The sequence below is a fragment of the Balaenoptera musculus genome, chromosome 11, assembly GCF_009873245.2.
Source record: "Balaenoptera musculus isolate JJ_BM4_2016_0621 chromosome 11, mBalMus1.pri.v3, whole genome shotgun sequence".
NCBI classification, from domain to species: domain Eukaryota; kingdom Metazoa; phylum Chordata; class Mammalia; order Artiodactyla; family Balaenopteridae; genus Balaenoptera; species Balaenoptera musculus.
The window spans coordinates 69,753,536-69,776,731 of NC_045795.1; the positions used below are offsets into that span (position 1 = coordinate 69,753,536).

The 23,196-nt window shown below is 42.2% G+C and overlaps 1 protein-coding gene across 1 annotated transcript in view; it reads left to right on the forward strand.

Moving 5' to 3' along the window:
• CACNA2D3 (calcium voltage-gated channel auxiliary subunit alpha2delta 3) overlaps positions 1-23,196 on the forward strand; it is a 768,110-nt gene that overhangs the window by 493,794 nt on the left and 251,120 nt on the right. Inside the window, 1 exon segment of the mRNA XM_036869418.1 lies at positions 8,990-9,123. Coding sequence (XP_036725313.1) covers positions 8,990-9,123 — 134 coding nt within the window.

Below are 23,196 nucleotides of genomic sequence, written 5' to 3' on the forward strand. Positions count from 1 at the left end.
GGGAATATAGAAGGAAAGTAGGCATGAGGAGATGGAGGCTGAATGGATCCTAGGTTGCCTCTGAGAAAAGAGACCATTGAGATAATTTTTGGAACTTCACTGGCATTTGAGTGAGCTACACTTTCTCAATTTTTTCCTTGATTCTGTGGTCTTGAAAGAAAGAGTTCCTTTCCATTTTTTAATTTTTAAAAGTTTTCATGTTATTCCTGCCACATCAGACTGCAATTCTTCCCATCAGCGAGTATGCATTTAGTCATGGGTTATTGTTTTTACCACTGTCTGTGTCCAGCTGATGAAAATTACTCAAATTGAAGTCTTGTCTTAATCAACTAATATTACACCATAATTTAGTTTTAGTCATTGTTTATAAGAATCTTTGAAGAATCCTTTTGAAGACAATTTAGTCAACTCAGAGTATTTCGGGGCCTGGCCATAGAATATAGCCCTTTAGATTTATAAGTTCTGAGCGCAGCAACTTGGAAAATCCAAGGAGGTAATAGTAGCTGCTTAGCTGGCCCAGCCGCTGGATTCCGCAGTGATTCTCCTTCTCTTCCTGTCCAAATCCAGTTGTTTCCTTCCCTGCCAGAGTCAGTCCCTCACAATAGTTTCACCTTCCTCCTCTGCTTCTCTTCTAAAGGACCTTGGGAATAAAATGTCATTGTTTGCCACTCTTCAAAGTAGCAGTTGCCATCAAAATGTCAGGTTCCAGTCATCTGTGCCCATATAAACATCGGCTTCATGTTGCGTCAGTTATGGGGTTTAGACCAACGTAATGTCGGTGAGCAAGTATTCTTCTATGGTCATTAATTAAATCATTGTTTATACTCTCAGATTGTTATAGTATGGAGGCAGCGTAACATTTTTCATCTCAAGTGACATGAGGTCCAGGGAGGGCCCGCCCCCCTCCTTACATATTTTTGCCCTGACTCAGCCAAGTTCTTCAGTGAAATGAAGCATTAGCATTCAGGGACCAGAGCAGACCCAGGGAAGCCCAGGGAGAAGCCTGTTGGCTGACTGACCAGAGTGACCCTAGGGAGGAGCAGGAGTTGTCAGGACCAGCTCATTGTCCCTGGGTCAGTGGTCAAGGACCTGCTATCGGTGTGAAACTTCTTGTTTGGAAGTCTGGTAGCCATGGAGACAGTTCTCAGTCAGTGGACCTCTGACACTGCCCTCTGGAAATGGATGTCTGGGCATATTCATAGCCCTCACAGGAGTTCTCTGCCTCCTCCAATCCACTAGCAAAATCCAGAGAGGCCTGGAGCTCATTGGTTTGTCTCATTTTATGCATAACTAGGTCCTATCTTGAGGCAACCAGCCCTAATGAGGCAAAGCAGCAAACCATTTAAAATACATTAAAACAATTATTGCCACTGTAGAATGGCTTATAGAACTTAAAATTCTGCATTCACACTGCTGGTTAAACAAGTGAACTGGGAAAACTGAAAAGAGGGGCCAACTAGCCCAGATACTCCATAAAGCCTTGATGACCTTCTGTAATGTTCAGTGTGCCAAGATTTTAAATAAGCACTGCCTGATTCTCCTTCAAAAATCACGGTGAATGGAGTGTTTTCCAGCTGTGCAAATAAAGAAGGGTCTCTGTGTTTGGTTCTCAACCTATCTGTCATCATTAGATCGAATGGAAACGCCACATGAGTCTCTCTTGGTTATCTGCTCAGCCTGTCCCTCTTTGATAGGCTAATGGTCAGTCTCTCCTTGTTTGAAAGAGAACTGGCGGCCTGAGACCTCCTTGGAAGTTCAGACCCACAGCCTTTTCCCACTAGAAATCTCTTAACCTCACTATACCTTTCCAAGTGTCAAATTTATGAGACCAGAATGGTTGTTTGGAGTAGGGGAAAACTGGCAATTAAAATTTTTTGCTGTTTCAGAAAAGGTGGAAGAAGGCAAAAATGACAGTTATTCAAGATACCTTTGTATAATTCTTTTTTTGTACTCTTCAACCAATAGCTCTCCAATTCCCCAATCCCCAGCCCGTGGTAATCCCCTTTCAACTCTGTTGCTATGATTTTCACTTTTCTAGATTCCACATACCAGTGATATCATACAGTATTTGTCTTTCTCTGTCTGACTTATCTTATTTAGCAAGATGTACTCAAGGTCCATACATGTTTTTGCAAATGGCAGGATTTCCTTGTTTCTCATGCTGAATAATATTCCTTTGTGTGTGTGTGTGTGTATACACTGTATCTTTTTAATCCATTTTTCCATTAATGGAGACTTAAGTTGTATACATTCTTTGTGTAGATTCCATAGAACTTGAGAATTTGAGTGGAAAGGGTAATAGTTGTGAAGATGAAGATGGTGCTACTGTTGTTAATAGCAACTAAGGATGACAAACTTCTTACTAAGTGCCAGGTAAAGTGCAAAGTACTTTTATGTATTATCTCTTTTGACCCTCATTAAAGTTGTATAAAGTGCATGAGAAGGAAACTGAGACTCAGAGAGACTAGCAGCTCGCCCCAGGTTACCAGCTAGCAGGTGGCAGAGCCAGGATTCAGGCCCAGTTGATCCAAAGCCTGAGCCTAACTCTTCACCAGGGTGTGAGGTTGCTTCGCTTTGGGGAGAAGAAAGTCATGGTTCATAGAGGAATATTTCCCATGATTTGAGAGAATCTAGGAAAAGGAATCTAGATGTTGAGGAAGGACTTTAATGGTCTATAGTTAATAAAGACTGGAGCTGGGATTTATACCCAGCCTATGTGTTCCAGAAATTGTCCTGCTTCAGCTTGTGTAGGCATGTGGTCCAGTTTCTGACATTTTACAAATGGAGATATTAAGGCTCTCCGAGGAGACGAGGCAGGGTGGAATGGGGCACAGCGACAGAGCTGCAGGCAAGCCAGCATTCCTAGCTCCACAGTGTGATCCTTTAAATTAGAGCTTCCCAACCTTTTTGGCACCAGGGACCAGTTTCATGGAAGGCAATTTTTCCACAGACTGGGTGGGGGAGGATGGTTCAGGCGGTAACGCGAGCGATGGGGGGGATGGTCAGGCGGTGAAGAGAGCAATGGGGAGCGATAAGGAGCGGCAGATGAAGCGTCACTAGCTTGCCCGCTGCTCACCTCCTGCTGTTCGGCCTGGTTCCTAACAGGCCGAGGACCAGTAACCATGGTCCCCAGGGATTGGGGACCCCTGCTTTAAATTATTTTTTCTAGCATGAAATTTGAAATTAAAAATATAATATTATAGACTTGAGGACACGGGGAGGGGGAAGGGTGGGCTGGGACAAAGTGAGAGGGTGACATGGACGTATATATACTACTGGGTGTAGGGTAGATGGCTGGTGGGAAGCAGCCACGTGGCACAGGGAGATCAGCTTGGTGCTTTGTGACCGCCTGGAGGGGTGGGATGGGGAGGGTGGGAAGGAGATGCGGGAGGGAGGAGATGTGGGGATGTATGAATGTGTGTGGCTGATTCACTTTGTTATGAAGCAGAGACTAACACACCATTGTAAAGCAATTATACTCTAATAAAGATGTTAAAAAAAAAGAGAAAAATGTAATATTATTCACACACAAAAGACTTGCTCCTAAATCAGAGGTTCTGGCTGATTCTGATAGTTTCACACTTGGGAGCCCCCTTCTCCAGGTGGCACATGCCCACTGAGGCCCCTGGGCTCCCTGCCCTAGTGGTCATTCTCTCCTTGGTCTTCTCTTTCCAACTCATCGGACATGTGCCCTTCAGCTCTCAGGGCCCAACAGACCTCTTACTTGTTCTTTGTAATTGTCCAAAGGGATATGGAGGTAGAAGGTTGTTTATCAATTCTGCATTTTTCTATAGAAAAAAAGTGATTTTCAGTAGTGTGTGATGTTGATGGGGAGGACGAAGATGGGACAGAATATTGTGAGGGTCTTCCAAGAACACTGTTGTTCGGTAAGAGGATGCCCACCAGGTCACACCAGCAACATCACTGCCTACCTTATTGCCTTGAGAAGACTGGGACCTGATCACTGGCTTTCTTGTTTTCAGCCTGCCTTATGTCAGAGGGGAAAAGAGTCTTTGAAAAGACTCAAGGGAGCAGTGCCCATCACACCAAAAGTAGAACGAGGACCTTACCCAGACCTTACTGGTGAGGTAGACAGCCATGGTCTCCCACTGAGGAGCAGACTCCGGGGTCCCTCAGATCTGGTGTCATTGCAAAGTGGAGTGTTGAATGATGTACTGATGGAGCATCCCATGCAGAGGCACCACTTAGACAAGGGACTCTTAAGAAATCTCTAAGTAAGGGTAGTAAAGTATCAGAAATACAAAGCACCAGGCTGCATGTGGTTTATCACACTGAGTAGTTGTAACTCAGAGTTCACAGGAGACTCTGTAAGGGAATAGGTAAATAAATTGATGTTATGGAGAAAAATGAGCAGATCATTTATAATAGGTGGCTAATTTCAGCATTAATTACTCCTTGATAATTACCAAAAGATTGCTGATTCTGTTTTCTTACATGATATATGAAGTCCAAAAATGCACATTAAAGAAGAGGATAAACATTCAAGAGCTAGAATTTAAAAGAAATAAAAAGAGGTGAGGGAAGGGGAGGGAAAGTGCCCAGTTCAAAGGATGCAGAGGGAGAAGGAGGGAAGCATCTATGGTTACAGCCAAAGAGTCCAGCCCTCCTGTTATCCATCAAAAGGTACATTTGTTAACTAAAACTTATATGAAAAACATTTAAAAACAAAAAGAGACTCTTTCAGAAAAGTTTTACAGTTTAATGGGTTGGGGTTAGACGATCTGATTTGCATGATTTGCATTAAGCTTTGCAGTGTACATTATTAATATTATCTTTGTAATTCTAGCTTTTCTTACCTTTTATACATCTGCATTTCTGGTCTATATATTGAAATATAAGTTAGAACTGTGGTATGGGTTTTGAGTAGACCTTTGGTGCTAACTACTGTGCATTTGCCAGGAACCTCATAGGGCAACCACATATTTCCCCACCCCAGCCTCAAACTTTCCCAGCCACAGAGATTCAAACAGCCCATTAGGGGTGTCCTTACAGAGGAGGACCATGGTCTGAGCAGCCGCCATGCTGTCCTTTGCCATTACAGGAAGAGGCAGTGTCTTCAGTGGTTAAGAGCAAAGGTTTCGGAATCAAATGAATCTGTATTCGAATTGATCCAAGACAAATTACTAAACTCTGTTGTTTCTGTTTCCTCCCTATACAACGAGCACACACACATGTAGAGCTGTTGTGTTACCCAAGTGTAGAGCGACAATGTGAATCACAGTAAGACTTTGGTGAATGTCGTTGCTTCAGTAATGGCTCTCACAGAGCCATGTGCTGTTTCTGGGAATATCACTCTGGACAAGACAGGCGCCAGCTTTTTGTAACATTTCATGGAGCCAATATTCCATTGACAGAGAACAAAGTAAACAAGTAAATCAGAATTCAGCATTGATGAATCTTCAGAAGAAAGTGAAAGCAAGGTGAAGCAAGAGGAAATGAGTTCAGACAGCTAACCCCTGAATGATCCAAAGGAACCATCCGTAGAAAACTGGATAAATGGTGTGCCAGGCAGAGGGTATAGTAGGTGCAAGCTCCTGGGGAGGGTCAGGTAGATGAGCTTGGTGGGAGGATGGAAGGGGATGAGTTCATCCAGGGAGGCGGGGGCCTAGTGAGGGAGAGTCTTAGAGGTCAGGTAAGGAATTTGGATTTTATTCTAACCCTAAATAGAAGCTGTTTTAGAATTTTAGGCAGGGAGATGATGGTCTGCTTTATACTTTAGATGGTCTGCTTTATACTTTCCTTTGACTGCTGTCAGGAGTCTAGTTAACAAGGAGGGGGATTTGTGGGGCAAGGGTGGTTGTTGCTGTACCCTGGGGGAGAGACAGTGGAGTCTGGAGTAGGGTGGGAGCAGTGGAAATGCGGGATTGGACTTGAGACATATTTTAGAGATAGGGCCAGAAGAACATGCTGGTGGATTAGCTATGGGGTGGGGTGAGGAAATGATGGCTATCAAGGATAATTCTTAAGTGTTTGGCCTAGTTTGGCAGTGGTGTCATTTGCTGAGATGGGAAAGACCCAATGTGGGAGGAATAGGTTTGGCCAGGGAAATCAGGAGTTGGCTTTGGACGAGTTCAGTCTGAGAATCCTGTTAGTCATCCTTATGGAGGTGTCAGGTATACTGTTGGCTATGGGTCTGTAGCCAGCTTTTTGTAACTTTTCAGAACTTTGATTATGATAAGCAAGGCCAAGTGAGGATGATCCCTCAGCTCCATCCCCTTCCAAATGTGTGATTGTTTTTCCTTCCCACTCCCCTTGAATGCTGAGAATCTATCTCTCCCATCTCCCTCCTTCTATTTATTCCCTCCCTTCTCTTGGCCCTATTTTGGAAAAGCCAAATCAGGGATTTTTACTGTTGGCTTTGAGGATTAGAATGAAAACACAGACAACCAAGAAAAACTCCTTCCAAGAGAGGTTGTGTTTACTGCACATTTGGTACAGGAACCCACAGTACGAATAGTGCTATACTGTGAATTGCTCACCCAGGTGTCCTCACAGTTCAGGACCATGGAGTTCTCTCCTCCTCTTATCAACATGGCAACACCTCTCTTGGTTTGTCCTCTGTGTCATGTTTGTCTCTCTAAGACCCTTCATGCAGAGCCAAAGGTTTACCTACTAGAGAAGAGCTGAAATGTTTTCTTTCTTATTCAAACACTGATTGCAGTCGTGGTTTGTGGAGGGATTATAACTATGATGCTTGCTGTCATCCAGCAATCTTCTTTAAAACTTGTCTTTCCCACTATGCCTCTAAGACGGGCCACCTGGAAGCCTTGCGTGAGCAGTGACCCAGATGGACATTCCTAACTGTAGTGCCTGACCTCTGAGGGAGTGCCAAGGTACACATGGGCCCTGCTCCAGAGCCCTGAGCTAGAGCAGGGTCTCACAGGCCTTTGGGGCTCAGTTTCTACTGGGATGGGCGAGGCTCTGGCCCTGGCCAGGAGGGTGGAGTGGACAGCAGTGACAGTGCATGTTAATTAGCACTGTGCAGAGCTGTCACCGGGAAGCCAGAAGCCACATGGTCCCAACCTGGTTTGGGGTTGGTATACCAAATTCAAACCAGCTGGCTTTTGTTTGGAAATGCCCTGGGAGGGTCCTGGTCCTTTCTGGACAACAAAAGGGCTGGCGTTTCCTTACCCTGAGCCCTGTATTAAACACTAAGAGGTTCTATAAACACTACAGCAAGTGCTGTGACAGATCTGGCTTCAGAGGCACACATATCCTCTCTCATTTGTTGGCAAGTAGGAGCTGGCATAAACTTAGTTATAAAGGTCCTTATTTAGAGGCATGGGGAGGAAACATGAATCTGTGTCCATCCAGTGTCGCCCTGCTTAAAATGCTTCCATGACTACTTGCCTGTAGGATAAAGTCTAAACTCCTTCCCAAGATCTTATGTGATAGTCTCTCTGCTAATTCCTCTGATCTTACAGCACCCTACTTCTACTCACTCTCCCCCAGCTTTTTACTCCAGCCATTCTGAGTTTTTTTCAGTTCCTAGAATGGGTCTAATTCTGACCTTGGGCCTTTACTTACATTCCTTGCTTTGCCGGACATAGTCTTTAACCCCCCTTCCTCTAGCTAACTGTTCCTCATCCTTCAGGGTAGCCAAGTGATTGGCTGTCCAGGCTGTGTGTTTCTCTATAATGTTGACTGTGCTATTTTGTAGTTGTCAGCTTACTCAGACCTCCCAGGCCTCCAGGAAGCAGGGGTCATGCTCATCTAGTTAACTCCTGCTGCTCCAGTGGTAGGCACCAAGAAAGCCTTCCATAAATGTTTGAATGAAGGGCCCCCTCCTGGGGATCCAGACCTGTGCTCAGTTCAGCCCTTCCCTTCTAACATCTCCTAACTCCCAGCAAAGCCAACAGGACCCCAAGCTGAAGAGGAGCATAGCAGTACCTGAACTCGAGATCAAAATGGCCTCTCCACCCACAAGATGATAGCATGTTTAGAACTTTTTATGTTACTGAGAAACCATGTCTACCCAGCATATTCAAAAGGCAGGTCTGGTAACTACATGAGGGTTTGAGCTGGAGTTTCAGCCTTAAACACACAAAGAGCAAAATTCTGTAGAAGCAAAAGGCATAGATTAAGATACTCAAGCCTCATTTCACCTTCTGTATTTGCCACTTGATACCGGTGAGAACACAGCCGAAACACATATGCTCGGTCTGCCTCAGTCATCTTATCTGTAAAGTGGGCAAGTTATCCTCACTTCATCATGTTGTCAGGAATAAATGAGGCAAATCTTATCGGGTGTTCAGCAAATTTTGTGCCCCTTATTAAGCACTCAAAAATTAATTATAGGGGGGAGGGATAAATTGGGAGATTGGGATTGACATATACACACAACTACATATAAAATAGCACAGGGAACTCTACTCAGTACTCTGTAATGACCCATATGGGAAAAGAATCTAAAAAAGAGTGGATATATGTATATGTATAACTGATTGACTTTGCTGTACACCTGAAACTAGCACAACCTTGTAAATCAACTATACGCCAATAAAAATTTTTAAAAAAAGAAAAAATTATTATAACTATTATAGTTATAAAAATAAGACAGCCTTTAAATTTTGTGCTGTTTAGTTTTCCCATTGGAAATAAATACACTAAAATGAAAAAAAAGGGGGGGGGGGTTACAAAATGGCATGTAGAGAGGACTCCCATATCTACCAGAGAAAGTCTATATGTATATGTATAGAAAACATCTGGAGAGAGATTCTCCAAAGGATTAACAGGAACTCCTTCTGGGAGGTGGGTTTGTGGTTGATCTTCATTTTATTCTTTTTGCTTGACTCTGTTTTCTAACATGAACACATTGCTCATTAAGTGGGTGATGGTAGAGAGGAGACAATGTTTAAAAAGGAAAAGGGAAGAAAGAAATTAGCTAGAGGCTAAGAAGGCATAGCGTAGGTCTGCTCGCCAGTTGTAGTTGTTCCTGTCTTTACTAAACGTGGTTCTCCCTTGGCAGGATTTTTCACCCAGATCTCCACCTTGGCTGATGTGCAGGAAAATGTCATGGAGTACCTCCACGTACTCAGCCGGCCCAAAGTCATCGACCAGGAGCACGACGTGGTGTGGACTGAAGCGTACATCGACAGCACTGTGAGTCCCCAGAGCCCCAGGGGAGAGCCTGAGGGTTCCTCCTACCATGGGAGAGTTTCCCTGGGTTTATTCCAGAAGATGGTAGTTGTAGCATTCCTTCTCAGTAACGAGGTTCACTGACATCTTCCATATTTGTATGGTTTGCGTTGGTCTCTTAGCAAGCAAGGTTAGTGACAACTCCTAATATCAGAGAATGTAACAGGTTCTTCTGGAAGGTGTCTGGTCAGCACAGAAAACTCACTTTTGGTTTCTGTCTTCTCTACCTTTTTTTCCTTCTCACAAGTGTACAAGTTCTGTCAGTGTGGCAATGATGACAGGTGTGTAAGATTTGGTCCTTGCCATCATCGGAGAGGCCCAGTCCTGGGGGTGAATCTTGGGTCTCAGCTTGGGAAGGTGGGACCATCTTCAGTTCTGACAGTGAACTGGAGCCACCATAGAGGCCGCAGCTGCCTTTTCTTCCCTTGAACAAGTGAGAAAATGCTTCAGTGGTGGTTATATAGGCACTGATTGTTGTTGCAACTCTGGCCATGAGCTCATTCTAAAGCCAAATTCCAAGGAAAAAAGATTCTGGTGCCGAATTACCTTAAAAGGAGGAGTGTTGCCAATCATCAAATAATGGCTCAATGGCCAGGTTTCTTGTGTAGTTGCTGGGTGATTTTTCATAGTGATAATGAATCTGATGGGAGTGGCATTTTTCATTTATTGATTGTAAATGTTCTCAGAGGGCCCCTCTCCTATCATTTGTGTCGGGATTAACATCACATTAATCGCTGTAACCCAGACCAGCCATCCTCCAGAGTGATCTCAATGGCTGCCACGGGCCAGCTTTTCTCTCCACGAGCTCTCTCGTTCCTGCTGCTCTTCTGGCAGGGGCAGGCAGATACAGGGCAGGAGCAGCATGTGGGAACCCGTCTTGGGGGCCAGCAAAGCAGCCTGCACCCCCCCACACACAGCCTTCAACTACACAGTGGGACCATGGAAATACAAACTTGTCAGGAACGGGTAGCCCGTCCCCAGGAGAAATCACCCTGAGTGGAGATGGGTGTTAAGCTGAAGAACCATCTCTGGTTGCCAGGGAGACCTTGGGCTTTTATCACGTTCAGAGTCTGACCCAGTTTGGTTTAGAATCATGGACGTGAAATAACTAAGCCACCCCATTTGTGTCGGCACCATACTAACAGTAATAACAGAGCAACAACAGTGATGGTTTCATCTCTTCCTCATATGTGTGGTTGAGTAAGGCCGGGGAAGAGGAGAGGAGGAGGGCAGCCAGCCAGGAACGGACTGATCCAGACACCCAGTGGTTCTGTGTACAAACCCTGAACAGCCAGTTGGGCCTGTCATCTTATTTGTTTCATCAATGTAAAAAATATAAAACAGAGTCTCCATGGGACTAGCACCTGGATAAACAGACAGATCAGTAGAGTAGAAGGTCCAAAAAAAAAGCCCCACATACGTAGGGAAATTTAGTTTGTGATAAAGGTGGCATCTCAAATCAGTAAGGCTAGGATGGGCTTTGTAATAAATGCTTTTGGGAAAACTAGATAGCTATTTAGGAGAAGATAAAATTAGTTATTTTCTTCACATCACACCGGAGAAAAATATCCAAGGGGATCAGAGAGCTAAACTGTAAAAAATGAAACCACATAAGCACTAGAACAAAATCTAGTGAATTCCTCTATAACCTGAGTCCAGAGAATGGCTTTCTAACAATGACTCCAAAATCCAGATGCAATATAAATAAAAGTAGGTTTGACTACTTAAAATATAAGCAAAACAAAACCCAACTTTTATAAGTAAAAAAATCAAGCACAGTCAAAAAGAAGCAAAATCAAAAAGCAAATGGTAAAATAGGAGAAAATATGCAGCATATAGCACACATAAAGAACTAATAATCCTAATATATAAAGAACTTTCAAAAATTAAGGGGGAAACCCCAAAATTCCTATAGAAAAAAATGAGCAAAAGACATGAGCAGACAATTCACACAAAAATAATAAAAATGGTTTTTAAACATATGGAATATGTACAACTTCACACATTGTAAGAAAAATGCAAATTAAAGTATGGTTTGAGATACCATTTCTCTCATCTATTAGAGTGGCAGAAATGAAAAGCTTAACTTTGTTGGTGAGGCTGTGGGAAAGGGACGCTTGTACATGCTTGTGGGAAGACAGAATTGGGGTATAGGAAGGGGAAATGTGCATTTACCCTTTGACCCAGAAATTCTACTTCTAGGAATTAACCCTGAAGATAAACCTCCAACAATCCAAAAATACATATGCATAAGTTTGTTCACTGCAGAATTGCTTGTCATTTCAAAATATTGAAAGTTACCTAAATCCCCAACCATAAGAGATCAATTGGATAAACTGTGGTACATGGATGTAATGGAGTCTTAATGTTAAAAACAAACAAACAAACAAAAAGCCTGGCATATTTTGTGCCAGACAGTAACGAAGCACTCAAAACCACGAGGTCACATCAAAAGGCCCAAGAATCAACGTGAAGGGGCTCTCACTGGTCAACTCTGGGATTATTTGAGCCTCAAAATTAAATAGAAGAGTAATGGACTATAACTTGAATAAAACAAATCAATGTGTTCTAAATAAGTAAACAAATCTCAAACAGATGGACTAAATAGATGATGAAATGGATGGGAGGGAGTGCGGTGTGCAGTGGGCAATGGGATGCTGCCTGGTGGGTGTGGAGGGAGGGAGTCCTGAGATGGAAAATCACCAGTGGGCAACGATTTTAGTAAAGATTGATTAGGGTGAAGGTCATCCATGGATGCTAAATCTAGGGGGGAATTTTGATGATGAGCAGGATATTTTCATGGTCTCAATGTGCTTCCCTAGAGATTTTTGACTAGTTAGGAGGAAAAAATAAAAAAAAATAGTATCTATCCAGTGGGAGACCCAGCAGCAACAAATATAATAATATAATTGATTTAATACTTAAGTGAATAGCTTGTAATGACCTAAGAGTATAGTACTTTCCCTCTTTATTAATTATACATTAATTCATACAGTTCTGGGTCTGGACAAGATCAAGATAAAAGTTTGTGAACAGAAGCTGAGTTAGGATTTTTGCACATGAGAGTCCAGGGTTGTGTTTAATCCAGCCTGACCTAGAATCAAGACAGACAGAATTTTCCTTTCAGGGTCCATCCTCCCTGACTATTACTACCAGTCTGATTAAATATTCTGTTTCCTGCCTGGCTGTTCTATTCAATTTGCTCTCCTGGTGAAGCCCAAATAAATGAATTAATGTTAACAGCATTAATTATGTTTAATCTAATAAGATTTCATGTATTAATTGACAAAACAGCGAACACCAGAATTCTGAAATTCATGGGCTTCTCATCTGAATACAAGTTGTGCTGCACAGTCATTATCTCTTAGGTGCAGAGCAAAAAATCATTAACAATGGAATTTGTTCTGTTTTGTAAGCAAATGACTTACGTTTTCCAGTTGGGTCCTAATCATCTTGGGAATGCTACCCAACTTGGTATGCAGAGTAGAACATGCATCGGACTGTAGAAGCATCAGCATCCCTGATCAATCCCTCCAGGGGAGTTTGCACAGACCACAGTGACACGTAGAAGGGAAGCAAAGAAATCTTTTAGAAACAGCAGGAATGTGACCATTTAAAATAATGAGAATTCATTACCAAGCTCCCCTGCCCCTCCCCTCTGCTGGTAATACAATTCAGTACGAAATTTGTAGGAACTTTCAAACCAATTTAGTTGCATTTGCAAATTGGACGTGTATCCCTCCTCCTCACCCCCCACTAAGTCCAACTCAGAGAAAATGCTTTGCATATGATAAATTGCACATTTGTTTTGGTTTCCCATCTCAGAATGGCACCTAGGACATTTAGGAGTCGTTTGGGTGATTGCTTTAGGCTACAACATCCTACTGCCTAGAAGCAATTACTTAGGGGGTTGAAGCCATCATAAGGAAGTTGTTGGGGCTTGGAAGCTGAATTTACAGTATTTTCCCCAAGACACCACTGCATATCAAAGAAGTTCAAATCGTCAAAACAAAAAGACACTCTTAAAGAGAAACATAAACCATCCTGCTGGGTTGTGGAACAGAGAATGCCATCTGCATTACATGGCATAGAGGAAACTGATTATGTTGGGACCTCTATTTCATAGCAGATGGGTTCATTAAATTTAATAGCCTCCAGAGCCTTTAGAAACCGTGTTAAGAACATGCGGAGCATGCTGTGACACTTCACTTCTGGCCCTGCAGTCATTATAACTCTGGCATAGACCATAAATATTCCAGTACTTTATTTCCATTGAAACAGATTACTATTATAATTATTTTTTTGTCAGGAGATGGTGATGTTAAAAATTGGTGCATTCTTGATTTCAGGTGCTATTTCTATCCATCCAAATATTTTCCTCTTCCATTTGATTCTAGATTTCAGTATTAAATAGGATTTTTTTTTTAGCACCATTTTTTTTTCTACTTTGAGTTGGTGTTACAAAACTATGAATCAAAGGTATAAAATTATTTTCTTTAGGAAAGATGAGCTGTTCTAACACCCTGTATCGATGACTGTCAACTAGTAGAAAAGTTTAGGGCTGAAAATGAAAAAAATTTTTTTAGATTTCAAGTGGTTCTTTTTTTAGATTTTTAGATTTATTGTTGTTTCTGCTATTATGGTATAGTAATTTTCAACTATCTATAATAAAAGGGCAGCTTCTCGAAATAGATAAGCCCTTAAAAAATAAATAAAATCACTAAGCCTGAATAATAATTTAGCATGATAGATTGTTCAGCAGTCTTTGTTTACAAGTGACAGTACCCAACTCAAAGTAGCAAAGGTCAGAAAGGGAATTTGTTGACCTGCAAGCAAGATATCTGTGTAGTTCTCTCTTGAGGCATGACTAGATTTAGGGATCAATCCCATTTGTTTTGACTTGTTCCTTGATTCTTATATGCTTATTCCCAGCAGACTGTCTCTACTGAGTAGCAAAGATGGTCTCTACCATCCACTAACTTTCATTATCTTTATAGCCCTTTATAGCCCTTTCCCTTCCAGCATCTATGTCAAGTCTATGATAGGCTGTTTGAGTCACAACCCCATACTGAGAGGTGAGATGGAGCTGCTAACTAATGGTCTGAATCTCACAAAGTGTGGAAGAAACCAGTCCCAAAGGGAACTGATACTGGAAGGACTGAGAAGTAACAGAGTCCTGCATACGACTTGTTTGTAGAAGCCAAAACTAATCCATGCCCAAGATCGTGTTTCCCATCGGTATGGTATTCATTATGGTACCATGCTTTTAGGCACTGGAGCTTTTTATCTAGTCAAATGTTTCCATGGATGGTTGAAGAAACAAACATATAGAAGCAGAGTACTCTTGTAGACATTGGGGGATGGAGGCATGGAACCCTGGTTGCTTGGCCATCTCCTGAATGCCTAGGGAAGCTCAGAAGCACTTTTTTGCTCCTCCCTGACCCTGCAGAGCCTAAGTAGTATACTGAGTTATTGTTGAGTCAATGTCTGAGAATGGCAAAATGGGATTCTCTGCTGTGGATTATGTACTGTGCCTTTACAACAAGATACTGGGTTGGGTTCGGTTAGGAAAGATTGGGAGGTTGTGTCTGTGGTTGCATTAGAAAACCAAATTGTCTGTGCTTTTTTTCCTCAAATGCCTGCTGTATTTTTCATATTTTCTGGAGACCAGTTCTCCTGTCAATCCTCATTCATGGGTGAAACATGGTCTCCTCCAAGTCCTACTTTACATATGTCCCAGTTCAAACCCAACAGAGAACAACTCAGTGTTTGTGTATCTGAGTTCATTTCTGAGCAAAGTACATAACTTTCTAGTCCATGGTTCCTCTGAGGTCAGATGTCTACCCGTTATCCAATCAGCCAGGGCTGGGGAAAGGACATGTGATAGAAACAGGTCAGCCAAGGCTGTGAACAGCAATTCTGTAGGAACGAGGTGTGGGTAGGAGGAAATGACTGGAGTCTCAAGGAGTTGGCATTTCTAGATTTCTGTCTTTCCATCTAAGGCTTCTGTAAGTTGCATCCCCAGCTGGGCTCTAATACTAACTCTGGGGAGCATGTCTTCTTTCCTCTTTTATTCCTAGGCTCATGGCTTCCTTTTAGCCCAATATGCCCAAACAAGTGTCCCCCAGTCCTCTCCTTGCCTCCCACATCTTTGACCCTGCCCTTCCTCCACCCACCATCCTGCTATGTGGGTGGTAGGAAGCCCTCTCTCTTGTGCCTTCTGAGAGCTAAGGGAGGTATTTTGGCCACCACAACCAAATCGGTACTGCTTTTTTCCCCCTTCATGACCCAGATATTTAGGCAACTTAGATTCTCAGAGCTGATTCTCATGCTTTGACATGGTTTAAACTAAAATGAACACATTCCTCTTATTACCAGCATGAAGAACAATTAAAATAATCCCAGAGAATCAGCCTGTGGTTTGATACCAGCTGCCAGTTTCTCCTGCTGTGCACAGGATTTTCCCCCTGTAAAAGATTTAATTCTTTCACTCTTAAAACTTAAGGTTTGTTGTGCCAAATATAAATGTATTGTCTATGAGGCCATGCCTCAAAGATACTGTAGATAAGGGTATCTCAACGGACTTGGGCTCTTAAACTGCTGCTATTGAACAGTGGCAGACAACCACTCTTTTGCTTCCTCTTGCCATTAAAAATTATTCCTTCATGGCCTTTCACACCTGCTTGTGAGTGATATGGCAACTGGGGGCTCCTTCAATCTTATTCTGCTGATGATATGCACTCCCGTTAGATGTCCAGACCAAGCATGAGGCTCTGTGCCAGTTCCTAAGGGGAAATTCTCTCTTATTCTGAACAAAGAAAGGAAAAGCAAAGACAATAGTTTATTCAGGCAAAAGGAACATGTTTTCAAATCAATTCCTAATATGTTTAATCAAAAAATCTGGAACATCACCATCTTTGCTGGTGGATGGAAACAACTGTGAAGCACTCTTATAATTGATTTCTCTTCTGAAGTGATCAAATTAAAGGTGGCCTGAGATGAAGCAAAGCTGAGTACTCATCCCACAGTCCCTTTCTCTCCCACGGTTAAGGAGCACATGTTTCCATGGGAAGGATCCTTCCTTTGAGAAGGACAGGATTCAAATGCCCTGCTTGTTCATCAGTTGACCTCTCGTGGTGTTCCAATGGGAGAGATCAGTGGGCAGGACTGTCCTCACACCTTACCCACTACTAAAATACAAAGGAACTTTTAAAAAAGGTTTTGGCACTGTCAGAATTATATTTGGCTGTGGGTATATAATGAGTATTCAGGAAGTCCTTAAAAATAATCCCTTATACTTGTTTTGCATTTCCTGGCTTTCAATGTGCTTTCCTGTATGTTGCCTCCAAGTGTCTCATCAACAGAGCCCCACCATCGCCGACCTCTCTCCCTCCCTCTCAAAACATCAGCCATGCTCGTAGCCTTTTTGTTGCTTGAACACCCCCAAACTTTCTCCCTCCTCTGGGCTTTTGAACAATCTTCTTCTGAACTGGAAAGACTGCCCTCCCATTCTGCTCCTTTACTGGGGGGAGAATTATTCCCGTTCACTATGTCTCAGCTAAAATGTCACCCCTCACATGCCTATCGACTTTCTATTTCAGATCCTTATTTCCTTCATAGAAAGTATGATCATTTATAATTATTATAATTATTTCAATTAAGTACTTAGATATTTTTTCCCTCTTTAAAAATCTTTTTTTTTTTTTTTTTGGTTTGTCCCAATGACAATGTAAGGAACGGGGCAAAGTCTGTCTTGTATCCCTACAATCTAGCACTCTGCCTGGCACACAGTACCACACACTCAGTATTAGTTCAGGGAAGCTAAGTGGTTTGTTTTTAGTCATATCACCAATCTCTTTTTACTACTCACTGGAGTTTGTTTCTTCCATTCTGCACTACATGTCTCCTTAAAAAGTACAATGAGACGCCAAGAATTAGGGAAGAAATAATAAAGAATATTGACTGCAAAGTAGATGGTGGTACCAAGATAGAGTTTAAAATATTGTTCCCGAAATGCAACTGTAATATTTGTCTTTCCTTTTGAATACCTAGCTGAATGATGAAGTTTAAGTCTCAAGCAACTGGTTTTTCTGAATGCCAACTTCAACTACTCAGTGGCAGTCACTGATTTCAGACGGAAGAACAGGGAACTTCCGGGAGTGAACCAGATTTCTGCAGTGCTCCCTTTTTATGCATGTTGTTAAAAGCGATATGTTGGGGAAAGAGCTGATTGCTTGAGGCATGTTGTTTATACTACATTACTTAGGTCTGATGGAAAAGTTCCTAACGGTGGTTTTCTTGCTAAAGATATGGTTTATGGATGAAGAGTGGAATGTGATTTTTTTGGTAGGGCATCATAATAATTTAGGTGGACTCCAAGGAAACTTGATATTGGGAGAGGTTGGGAAAAATATTCACGTCCATGGAAATTCTTTAGCATTAGCACTCAATTCTCCATCAAAATATAAATGCTGTCTGCTTTAAATTACTGTCCTGATTCAGGCCAAGTTAATTACTCTGGCCCAGACTGGAAAGGAAAATTCCCAGAAAGTCTGATATGATAGAATGGTAGTGTGTTTTCTGAAGATGCTGAGAAATGCTTAATGAATTAGTGTTTCAATATAACTTTTGCAACAGGATACTAAGGGAATGAGAGGGAAAAAAAATCATAGATTTTTGGCAGCTGTTCACCATCATAGCACTTGACAATCTGCTTCTTATTTAGTTTTCTGTTATGTGAAAGCATGGAATTCTCAAGTTAAGAAATATTGATCACTGCATGACAATACGTATGTAAAAAATGGTATTGTGTTGAAAAAGCTCTCCTTTTAAAGTGAGATTACTGACTCTATTTTGTTATTAAAATGTGTGGGTCATTTTACTTCGAAAATAGTGTTGTTTTGTTAAACATAAGTTATTTAAAGGTTAAAATAATCTTAATTTTAACTATTAATATTATTAAGAACAGATTTTTCAACCAAGTATAACTGAATGCAAACAAGAACAAACTTGGAGAAGAAAATTGGTGGCTGGGAATGCAGAAATGTGTTGAGGGTTGTATCTTGGCCACAATATATAGGTTCACAGCGGCCCTTTGCTATATTGGCAGAACCATACATTTTTGAAGGTCTGTTGATTTCCCCAGACTTCATGGAATCTAGACCAAGTTTGTCAATTCCCCATTTTTCTTGCCATGATAAGCCAACCTAGGGGCTGTATTAGGAGCACTCAGAGTGTATGGACTTTATGGCCCTTGTTGGGGAGGGATACATTTTCCTTCTTTAGGTTCTTCTGGCTGGTCTAAGAATTAAATTGACATGAGACAGATTAACAGGAGAAAATCAAACAAAAGTTTAATAACAGGGATACATGGGAGAGGAAAACTGAATAACTTACCAAAATGGCCGAAATCCTCACCTTAAATATCATCTTCAGCTAAAGACAAAAGAGGATGTTGGGAGTAGTGGTTTGGGATTTCAAAGGGGAGGAAAGCAAGTGACATGGAGATGGAAAAACAAACAAATGTTAAATGTTAGCTGGGCCACGCAGAGACAATGGGACACAGAATAGACTCTGATCTCTTAAGAGTTTCCCTTACCACACCTAGTCCATATCTTTGCAAGTATCTCCAGTGATAGCTCTCTTCTGGGAACAGGTCCTCTATCTAAATTCTTTTAGGCAGTTAGGGCGAAAGTCAGAGTTTCTTTCTGAGTCATTTGGGACTTGAGGTTTTTCAGCTCAAAATAATCCACATGCCAAAGAGACATTTTAGCATGGCAAGTTTTGCTCCCCTACACCCTCTTATGCAGCTGTATTGCTCCTTCTCTGTAGTTGTCAGCAAATAGGATCATCTACTCTGACCATATTTGTTCTAGGGATACCTGTGGAACCAGATGTTTGGTTACCTAGTTCATTGACTAGACACCTCCTAAGCTGAGGGTCAGTCCCTATACTGGGCACTAGGGTGTCATAGCTTTCATTTTTAGGAAATACGGTTTAAGTCCCTTCAGTGAACAATCGAAGCCAATTAGGTAATTTAAAATTATTAGATTATTTTTGGTAGGGATTGGCAGCCTCCAACATTTAGGGGCAAGGGCTATCCATCCTTTCACTCACAATCTACCAGGCTATGGTGAACACAAGTCTCAGACAAATTCTGCCATCCATGGGAACATTTATTGGAAGCATGCACAAAAGCCAACCAACTTCTGAAAGTTCAAGCCCCAGCTCTCTATCCTTTTAGGTGGTCTGATGGCATCTTGCATCAGAACAAATGCATTATTTGCAGGAGTCAGTTTAACATTCTATTTGGAGTCAGGTGACCAAGAAGCAGGAGTCAGCAATTGGAGGCGAGACTGTTTAACAATCAGGCCTGGGGCACTATTCCTAAAGACAGAGGCCGCTGAGCTCCCAAAGTCTTTATGTGGGTTCATGCAGAGAAAGGTGGGGCCTCTGCAGTCTATGGAACCAATCCAGAAAGAATGGATACCTCCATTTACCAATGAAAATCATTTCTAATGCCTATTATGGTAATTGACAAAACCTCTGGTGTTAGTCAGAGATAAATAACTGTAGCATATGTTGCCTTTTGCTTACATACTAGCTGGAATATGTATTCCTGATTAGGGCAGTTGACTACCTCTGAGATATAGATTGCAATGAGCATACACATCTGTATCACACCATCTATGCTGAAGTATTCTACAGTAAATTATACACCACATAACAATTGTGTATTATATACAATCAGGGTTTCTTCTTTGTGAAATGGGAATAATAATGGTGCTGATCTCACAGAGTGAAGATTAAAAATGATAAGACTGCTTAGTACCATGTCAGGCACATAGCAAGTATTCCATAAATACTCATCATTATTATCTAGAAATTCCAAATAACATTATTTATTGTTCCATACATAGAATCTTATGGAATGAACTCTGCCTTAGTTTTATTTTAGACTTGCCAAATTCTGACATTCTCCAAAAGAAAGGGGGAGACAGTTGGTCATGCATTTATTTCCTTTCCCAGCAGAAGGGCATCCTCGAGTTGCCTTTGCTCTTTGCAACCACATGCCTACTCTGAGTGGTGTGTCCAGCTTGTCCTGCCTGGAAGCTCCATTCCATGCTTGGGAATGAGAGAGAAAAAAAAAAACGTGGTCTACATGCCATTGCCCCTCATTGTCTCAGAAGTCTTTATGACTGTGTCATTTAGAAACAACTAGAGTAAGAAGTAATTACAGTGCCAGAATCTCATGCTATGGCCGGCAGGTATGAATCAAGAAGCTTAGGAGGAAAAGCTGAGCTGAGAAAACTAATGGTGATCTTCAGAAGCATCCTTCCCAACAGTGCAGTTAGCTAGGCCTCCTTTGAGCAGCACAGTAAAAATAACCGGAATGCTAGAGCCATCGGTTTAGGGCAGTTAAAATGCACCCCAGACCCTGTACTAAGTGCTTTTGCATCCCTGTCAGGTGGGCCTTATCTCCATTCTCCAGATGAGGAAGCCTAGGCTTAGGGAGATTGAGGAATGTGCCCAAGGAGATGGGATAATTAGTGGAACAAATACGATTCAACCCTAGGTTGCCTGCTTGGGTGTGAGGCCTGTTCTCTCCCATGGGGCATGGGAGGGTGTCTCACATTTATGTATGTGCTGTCATGAGGAGCTAGCCCCACTGGCTACATTACAGATGCCAAAGTCTTTAAAATGCCTAATGTGAGCTTAGAAATGTCCTTCCCATCCCCACAAGCCTGAGTTACATTGCTTCTACTGAATTTTGAAAAACTCACGGAACTGCTTTGGGATATGAAGACAGGGAGCCTGACTTATCCTGAATTAGGTTCCGCATAGCATTGGCAACCCAAGATAGGAAACTTTAAATTTTGTAACATGCATCTCTCACATGGAGAGTTCTCTGTGCTGTATTAAATGACAGAAGGAAAACTCAGCTCATCACACTTGTAAAAGAAACCGCAGCATTCCTGGGTTTAAATCTGGAGTCATAACAATTCTATCTGATGGGCTTTTAAATATCCTGGAATTTGCATTTTGAATGTGTTATACATCACAAAAGGATTTTGATGGTGTTATCACAGCAAAGGCTGTAATCACATCCTGTAATTTATATAATGCCAACTGCTGTCACTATGTCAAAAATCATGATATGCTATTCCTGATCTATATAGCTTCTCTCCTGAAGGAAATTGAGGGTCCTGAATCAGACTCCTTAGAGGCATTACTAATGACTTTGAATGGAAAGTCTGGCCACCTTGATGGGTAGTCAGGCAAGCCAAGCAGTGAGTTAATAAGTAGATCAAAACTTCAGATACAAAATTGAACTAGACAGGGTGTCCTGAAGGCAGGCCATAACAGGGTGTTTGAACCTTGGGATTTAGGAAGCTGAGCAATCTAGGAGACCCTACGTTGCCCAGAGCAACAGGATCTGTGGTTCATGCTGGAGGCCTTCCAGGAGGCTGTCTAATTAACCTTGGGGCTAAGAGTTCGTCTCTCTCAGACCTTGCCTCTGGTCTGAATCTTTGCTCACAGACTGCTTTGGATGGGCCAGGAGGCGAAGCAGTGACCTCATCAGGCATTTCTTTTCAGAACTCTGCCTTTTCTAACCCCCTCAAATCAACTTTAAGTTCTTTCTCTTTTTTAAGACAAGATGACCACATTTAACCTCTTCCCTCCATGCCCAATCACTGCCAAATGTTCCCCTCCAAATCAAAACTCCTCAGGAAAGATTTGGGACCATTAGGAAATGAAAGAGAGGCCCCAGGGCAGAGCCTGGGATGAAAGAGTGCGGAACAAAATTGTTCTGTATAAGAAAATAGGACAAATGAAAAAGCAGACGTGCTTCCTGAGAGAAGAGGGAGGACAGCAGCCTTAGCAAGAGGGTAGGGGCCTGACCTCAGAAGTGCAAAGGAATTTAAGGTCTTTTCAAGGGCAGGGATAAGTCTTATTTAATTTTATGTTATTTTCTCTGATGCAGTGTAACGTCCCGTGTTTTACCAAAAGTCCATTACATTTTCTCAGGCCTCAGAGAAATTTTGAAGGGAAACTGTGGGAATTTTTCAGTTTTCTACATCTGTTTACTCCCGGGAAGGGAATGAGGGGTTGTGCACGTAGGATGGTGAGGTAGTCCACAAATAGAACGAATCCAGCAGGAGCAGGAGCTCAGAACAAGGGTGGCTGGAATCCAGAAGCACTATCTTCCCCTAGGACTCCAGCAGCACCAAGCAGCTTCCCTCAATATGAGATGGGTCTGGGTCAGGTGTATCTAAGTCCCACTGTTAGAATATCTTGGCTGAAATGTATGTTTCTACCAGAAGTTCGGTAGGTTACAAAATGTAGAGAAAGGGTCAGGAGATATTACTTTAAGTTTTCTATCTCCTACCATGTTACATAACATCTGCTCCTCAGTTTCTCCAACTGAGAAATGGGGAGATTGTTCGAGATCAGGACATCTCAAAATCTGACATCCAGCCATGAGTGAATTTCAAGCAGTCTGAGATCCCTCCCATCAAAACCTGTCCCCAAACATGTATAATTTCTCCATCATTTCCCCACAGTGTTAAGAACCACTGGACTAGATCTCTAAGACTTATCAGTCTAGCTGTATAGGCCTGTTTTTGTCTTGTTTGGTTGTAAATGGTTTCACGTTATCTACTTAAATGGCAAGTAAAACACATTAATCCTTTGCTGTAGGGATGTGCAGAAGCCCAAATGCAGACCCTGCACTGCATGTCTTATTACACAGCGATGCCATTGACAGGAGATAGGCCCACTGAAGACAGCCCTGGTTGATACCAAAGAACAGTGGCCCGGAATACCCAGTGAACCCTGTGATTCCCTATTCTTGGCAAGTGAGGCGAACACCTATGTCACTGGGTTTGAGATACAAGTCCTTTTGATTCCGCTCCCAAAGTATATCTCAAATCTTCTCCCTTCTCGCCCTTTGTAATGTGCCATCCACCCTCTACCCTGACTAGACCATGGCTGTAGACTCCTAATTGGTCTTCTGGTTTCACTATTATACCTCTG